The following is a 7,426-nucleotide window of genomic DNA, read 5'->3' on the forward strand; positions in this document are numbered from 1 at the left end:
TTTTTTTGGCCAGTGGGTGGCATTTTATTGGAGCCTCCATGAGGGTGTTCCCGAGGTGGGTTCACTGTAAAAAAAAAAAAAATCAAAATCGAAATAAAAATAAAAATCAAAGTCAAAATAAAAATCAAAGTCAAAATCAAAGTCAAAGTCAAAATCAAAGTCAAAGTCAAAATCAAAGTCAAAGTCAAAGTCAAAATAAAAAGAGATGCCTCCTCCTACATGTTGGCACATGCCAAGTGGTGACACGACAAAATGGCTACCTCGCTACATAGCTACTTAACAACGTGACGAAGCGAAATGCACATTTGCTCCCCTCGATCTGCGTGCCGCTTCTGAAGCAGCAGTGCCCTCCGCACGGCCAGCGACGTCGGTGTTACTGAGCTGAACTGAACTGAGAAGCTCACCTGTTGAGGGAGGCACATAGGCTGATCCGCCTCCCACACCACACACTCTCCGAGGCATACACTCAGATGCACGCCCCTACATAAGAGAACGGGTGCAGCGGACATAGGCCAATTGGCACGTTCCATCGCAAGCGATAACGGACCGACCACCACAGCCGCGCATGATCAGCACAAGCGGCAATAGCTGAGTAACCCCACCGTGGGGATGAATGCACTTTAGCGGTAACTCCTCGAATCGCCTAATAATGTGAAAACATGTTCGAGGGGGACTTTTTGCACGTGCAAACAGCGCTCGATTCGTTTTTGAAGGGGGAGAGTGCCAATCGGCGCAACGGGGAATGAGCTAGCCCGGAGAGCCCGGCCTAACTGGTGAGGGTGCTCCAACAGGGGAAGCTGCTCCAACAGGGGAAGCCGCCTTAATTGGTGAAACTCCCCCAACAGGGGAAGCCGCTCCAACAGGGGAAGGTGCTGCCTGCCAATCCACGTGGCACCACCCCCCCACACAGCCGCCCAACTAACCCGAAGAATGAAAAAGAACGCACTAGTAAAAAACGCCCTTTATAGTGTGAAGTTGCGCCAAAATGGTGCACAAGCAAATGCAGTCATGAGCGCAGCTGCACTTAGGGGGGTAGACCTATGGACCAACAAAACCATGCAGAAACGGAGAAGCAGTGGTAATGCCACAAACAGTAGCTTCGATCTGTTTGATAAAATAAAGGATATAAACGGAAGCAACCGAAATGAGGAGGAAGGTAATGAAGAAAGCGACTCAAAAAAAAGGAAGCCATCAAAAAAGGTGTTAAAACTTGTGGATGAAATTTTAAACCTAACCCTAATCGAAGCAGCAGATTTGTGTGACCTGTGTCAAGAAAAGTTGGACGGAGACAAACAGTTCAATAACGCAGCTCTTTTTAATAGAAATCCATTTCCACATCCCTGTAGCTTTTTCGGCGCAGCCAGTTTCTCTTCTCCAAATATACCCCCAGGAATGAACTCTGCTTTCCCCAGTCATGTCGGTGCTCAGGGTGCCGTTCCACCGGGTGCTGTCCCACCGGGTGGTACTCCCAATTTGGGTTCAGCGGAAAAAAATGAACAGGCAGGGACAAAAAAGAAGGAGGAAAAAAAAAACTCCAAAAGCACATTCAACGTAAAGTTGGAAAACTTCGACGTAAAGAATAAAATTAACACCATTAAAGAAATCCGCAAAATAACCAACGTCGGGTTGAAGGAGGCAAAGGACATGGTGGAGAGCGCCCCTTTCTATGTGCAAAAGAGTAAGCCTCCCCCCCTCCATTCGCAGCCCATTCGCAGCCCATTCGCAGCCCACTTGCAGCCTAATTGCAGCCCATTTGCAGCCCATTCATCCCACTTACCCCCCTTTTGCCCCTCCCCCTCAGACGTGCCCGCGGAAAAGGCAGAAGAAATGAAAAAGAAGTTCGAGGAACTGGGCGCCACAATTATATTGGAATGACGGAACGTGCAAGCGGCGTTTTTTTTCTTTTTTTTTTAACAAAATGGAAGAAGAATGCCTTGCACGGAGGAGTAAATGTTTATATGCCTATGTGTGATGTATACCTGCATGCGTGTATGTACACCCCAGCGTGGTCATCCTGCTGTCGGCAGAGTTCCCATAAGGAGGAGATAACTCCATGCCGCTGTCTCAAGAAGGGAACCATTTTATACTTAAAGAAAATGTTTCGAATTAAAAATTGACTTAAAAAAAAAAAAAAAATGAATATGTGTCTGGCCCGTTTTGCAGTGAGAAATGGAGTTGGACGAGCCCACGTACACATGTGCAGACGTAACGTGGAGTTTTTTTCCTCTTTTTTTTTCCTCCTTTTTTTTTGGTAAACAATGAAACGCCTTTTTACATCAAATAAAAGGACAGAAACGGTGGGTCATTTTCTAAAATGATGAACGCCGCACCCCTGCTGGGTTAGTTCCACTTTTTTTTTCCTTTTCTTCTTCTTCTTCTCTCTTTAAGGGTGCTTAAGCCGAACTGCTTCTTTCACACTTGGGACGAACACTACGAATTTTTCCTCTTTAAAAATATGTACGCTGTAGGGGGGCGACGCGTGGAAGCACTTCTCATCCGTCATGTGTTTGAAAGGAGGGGACTGTTGGCCCCCTTCTTACTATCACAACGCTTTTTCCTCGATGTATTACCCCCTTCTACTTGTCACAACGCAATCTGCACTCGTTCAGGCTAACTTTTTTTTTTAACCTTTCCAAGGGTGCGTATCCCCTTTTACCCTTCGCCTTGCTTGATCGATCCATGTAGAACGACTTCTCCCTCTCACCCGAACGAATCTCCATTCAACTCATTTCCTGAATTCACGTGAGGGTTGGAATGGTATGGGACGTTGTTCTGGGTGTGCCCATTCGGCTGCGCGCCACACGTTTGGTACTCCTCACAGGGGAAGGCGGAGGGGTAGCTTGTCATGTAGGCGGTTGGATTCAACATTGAGTAGGTAACCGGGTTGGACGGTACGTACGCGGAGGGGCCACCGATGCCCAGCGTGTAACCCTCGCCCCAACTATCGCTAGGTAGGACCCACCTCGACACATTTATTCCGTCGGCCCCACTGCTACACTCCTTCACTCCGATCAAATGATCGCCGGGTGGTTCTACTTCGAGTGTTCTTTGGGAACTTCCACTCGGGTCACACCCTTCGTTGTTGCCGCGGTGGGCAGTGTCCCAATTTGAGATGGGACAGAATTCCTGCTTAACCATATCTGACCTTGCGCTGACCTTTGCGTGGTTAACCAGAGGGGGCATACCGTTACAGTGGCTCTCCCCAATGTGTGTTCCGTCTGAAGGAGGGGGGGCACCGTTGTTTGGGAGGAGCCCCTGCGGGGTGAACAGTGCAGTCGGTGGGTCGCCACTCGGTGGGTTGTCACTCTGTGAATCAGCTGCGGTGGGCGGTGGCCCATTACGTGCTGTGGCTGCGGTGAGAAGTGGCCCCGCTTCCTCTCCGACTTCAACTTTTGCTTTTGCTTCCGCTTTCACGCCGTCCACTTCCTCTCCGTACTTCTCTCCCCCTTCCTCTCCGTACTTCTCCCCATCCTCCTCTTCCTCCCCCCCGTCCGCCAACTCGTAGCACCTATTTCTATAGCACTGTATAAAGGGGAACTTGGCTTCAAAGTAATTCCTCAGGTAAGTCTCACTAGGGATCTTAAACCGATGACCATACACCCTCTGCAATATTTTCTTGTGATGATTTAAAATCCTTACCACTTTGAGGAAGTTATTAAGCAAAACAGTCACCTCCGCGTGGCTATTTATACAATTTTTTCCATTAAATTTGTTCAGTTTATAACTCAGGATGTGAAAAACGTTGTTTGTAAAATCTGGAGGAGAGTCATTATTGTCGTCTCCAAATGGAACTTCACCTTTAGGTCTTTTGAAACACAATGCCATATCGTCATTTTTAATTTTTGTTTCCTCTACTTTTATATTATAGATAATGGGTTCTTCCACTGGAGTGTTCTTTACACATTCGTTTGTTTTTTTCTCCAGTTCTTTGTCATTCTGATTTTGGCTAGCTGGTTCTACATATATTTTTCTCTTTCTACCCTTCCGCTTGACTTCCTTTTCTTCCACTTTTACGCCTTCATGTAGGTTGTTTCCACCATCTACCGGACCGCTTTGTATTTTTTTTTTCCTTCCTCGAGTTCCTTTTTTCTTCAACAGGACTCCTCCTTCTACTCCTACTACTCCGACTCCTACTACTCCTCCTACTACTCCCCCTCCACCTGCCTCCGCCCCCTGCTGTGCTCCACCCAGTTGGTGCTCCTCCTGCACCTCCTTTTTTATTTTAGCTACTTCCGTTTCACTTGTGACTCCTCTGTACGGTACATATGCACCTGTGGCACATCCCTGTTGTGTCTCTCCCCTAGGAAAGTTCACCCTCTCCATAGGATCCACTTTGGGTGAATAACCTTCTACACCTTTGTCCACCACATGGGGATCTTCAGCACAATGCAGTTTACTCTCCCTTCCATTCTTACCCCCCTGTGATTTTTTCTTCAAATAGGAAGAGCTTACATTCATTAAGAAATTCGTGTAGGAGTTACTTAAGCTCTCTCCTGTTCCTTTTCCTATTGAATACTTGTTGTTTCGTAAAATCATTTCCACTAGATCTTTGTTGAGTGTGAGGTTACTGTTGGGTGGGGAAAGCTTGCCTTTTTGCTCACCTGGGTGCTGCGCCTGCAGCTGCAGATATTCCTTGTAGCTTTCGAGGAACTGACTGTTGGTGAGGAGCTGCTCGTTTTCCTCGAACGGGTGGCCCTCAACATGCTGAGCCGCTCCATCACGCTGAGCCGTTCCATCATGCGGAGCGGTTCCATAATGCGGAGCGGTTCCTACACCCTGGGCACCCTCAACAATTTCAGTCATATGTCCGCTCACAGCAGCTACCCCCTCGAAGTTACCCAAATGCCCGCCATTCGACACGTTCAGCGTGACTGCGTTCAAACTACCATCGTGGAAGTAACTATCGTCGTTGTAGTTGCGACTCACGTTATTCGCATTCGAGTACGCATCGGTGTTAATACTGGCACCCATGCCGATATTGGTACCCATGCTGGTGCCAAGGCCCATTCCCATACTCGCACTCATTTTAATGCTAGATACGTTTTCATTCTTTAGGCTGTTCGTTTTGGTCCTTTTGTCATTTTTCACTGCAGCCTTTTTTTCCTGCACGTTGGTGCTTGCTTTTTTCTCCTCCCCCTTTAGGCTGCTGTTCTTTCCTTTTCTCGATCTCGCTTTATTCTTCACCTGCTGGGGGCAGTTGTTACTGTTCGCCGCACCGAGGAACATCTGCGGGTGCAATGTCCCCTGCTGCGTAGATTGCTCGTCATGGATCTGCCTGCCATTGTTACCGTAGAAGTTGGCAGCGCCGTTGCCGTAGAAGTTGGCGGAATCGTTGCCGTAGAAGTTGGCGGAATCGTTGCCGTAGAAGCTGGCGGAATCGTTTCCGTAGAAGCTGGCGGAATCGTTGCCATAAAAACTGGCGGAGTTGTTGCCGTAAAAGCTGGAGGAGTCGTTACCGTAGGAGTTATCGAATCCGCCTGCACCGCTAACGCCGCCTGTACCGCTAACGCCGCCAATGCCGCCTGCACCGCCAACGCCGCCTGCACCGCTAACGCCAAATGCGGAGCCTCCCTTGAAGTCGCTCCTCTCATACACAGGCCCCGCGTTGTAGTCCCCCCCCCATGCGGAACTCTGGTCAGAATACTGGCTTTCGTAAAAAAAGGCCCCTCTGTTGCCGCCATACGCCAGACTGGGGTCCACCATTTGGCTGTTCCTTACACTGCTACTGTGGTCATTCTGCGCACCTTTGCTTCCCTGAAGCGCTAACTTGTCCTCCCCTCCGCTGTACTGATGGTTCAAGAAGGGGGGGCCACCATAGGAGTATTCATTCGGAGGGAGGTTCCTGCTTTGACCCCCCTGAAGATCGCCTCTAATTTCACCGCTACGTCCACCACGAACGGTACCCCCAATTGAATAGGCTGCACTTCCCTTAGGGATGTACCCAACTTGCTCCTCCTTCTTGAGGGTCTCATTTGAAGATTTGCTTAAAATGTTGAGGCTACTCTTTATGGTGCTCTTCACGCTACTCCTCATATTTCCTTTTAGGTAGGAGCTGTTCTGTGTGTTGTTATTCCCTGGGTAGCTGATTCCCTGATTTACCAAATTGTTGTTTAGATTGTGGGGGCTTGTGGCCCTGTTGGCGTTTTGGCCCTCTAGGTAGTTGCCGCTGGGAGTGTACCCTTGCTGCATGCCATTATAGTTTTGCATGATGCTCCTATCCGTCGCATAGTCACCCATGCGGTAATTATCATACGTGTTGTTTCCACTTAGGGTGTGATAATTATTTGCTCTCGACAGATCACTTCTGCTATTAATCGCACTTAGCTCGCTGCTGGTGTGGGTCATTCCGGGCTGATTCTCCATGCTGTCGAAGTTGTTCACAGTGCTGAACCCGCTGGGGTTGCCAAACCCATTGGTGCTGCTAAATCCGCTCATGCCATCCACTCCTTGCATGTTGCTCAATCCTGCGAAGCCGCTCGGGCGATCACAACTGTTTCCCCCCCCCTGCTTTGGGGCGTGTTCTCGTGGCCGGTCAGCCTGTTCTTGGCATCTCCACCTGGACCGCCTGTACCGCCCCCCCCTTCGCCACCCACGCTGTTCACATTTTCCAAAGTGTTCTGCCTGCCATACCAATTGGCACTCTTCAAATTACTACCATGGGGTTGCACATTCACCGTTCCCCCTTTAGCGCGTTGCCCGGGAACACCTACGCTGGTCATACCTCCGTACGAGTTGTGCATGCCACCGATGTGATTAAAGCTAACTGCTTCCTTCTCATTTTCGTAGCCCCTCTGCATACCCCTTTTTACATTTTTATTCATGAACACATTTTCCATTCTGTTAAGAGCGCCCATGTCGCTTAGGGAGTTCTGCAGGTTCTGGACTCCTCCCAGATTCTTCAGCATACGCATGCCGTCCATGCTGTTTGCGTAGGTCAAGCTGTTAGGGGCATTCACTCCCGTGTGGCTTGCTCCTGGCCTGTCTTGGAAGTTACCGCCGCTTCCATAGTTGCCACCGCTTCCATAGTTGCCACCGCTTCCATAATTTCCGCCGCCTCCATAATTTCCGCCGCCTCCATAGTTGCCTCCAAATCCGCCACGCATCCCTCCGTAACCCCCCTGGCTGCTCTGGTTGTTCACCCCAATTCCTCGGTTTCCAAAACTACCCATGTTCTGATTCAAGAACTCTTTCGACAGATTTTCATTCGGGTCGTAGCTGTACCCCCCCTCCGCCATGCTGTTGTAAAAGACGCCCTCCTGGGAGGCACCCCCATATTCATTTGGCGCACACGCATCCTCATAGTTAACGTTCGTTGAGTAGGGATTACCGAAAAAGTTATTTTCACCCGACATGTTGGCGAAAGGTTTTTGGCGTGAGGGAGTAGGGGGTACCACTTCATTTATGAATTACAGGGGGGGGGGGAGGG

At 49.3% G+C, this 7,426-nt stretch overlaps 2 protein-coding genes across 2 annotated transcripts; one reads left to right on the top strand and one right to left on the bottom strand.

Moving 5' to 3' along the window:
* Positions 1 to 930: 930 nt before the first annotated feature.
* On the top strand, positions 931 to 1,875 carry PCYB_041790 (50S ribosomal protein L7/L12; the record flags this gene model as incomplete). Its single annotated transcript, XM_004225330.1, has 2 exons — positions 931 to 1,678; positions 1,802 to 1,875. 2 exons carry the CDS (start codon positions 931 to 933, stop codon positions 1,873 to 1,875), a joined length of 822 nt encoding a protein of 273 aa, XP_004225378.1.
* Positions 1,876 to 3,130: 1,255 nt separating this feature from the next.
* Positions 3,131 to 6,453, bottom strand: PCYB_041800 (hypothetical protein; the record flags this gene model as incomplete). The annotated part of the gene is made up of 2 exons (XM_004225331.1): positions 3,131 to 3,156; positions 3,342 to 6,453. 2 exons carry the CDS (start codon positions 6,451 to 6,453, stop codon positions 3,131 to 3,133), a joined length of 3,138 nt encoding a protein of 1,045 aa, XP_004225379.1.
* Positions 6,454 to 7,426: the final 973 nt, after the last annotated feature.

This window comes from Plasmodium cynomolgi, chromosome 4, assembly GCF_000321355.1.
Source record: "Plasmodium cynomolgi strain B DNA, chromosome 4, whole genome shotgun sequence".
Taxonomy (NCBI): Eukaryota; Apicomplexa; class Aconoidasida; order Haemosporida; family Plasmodiidae; genus Plasmodium; species Plasmodium cynomolgi.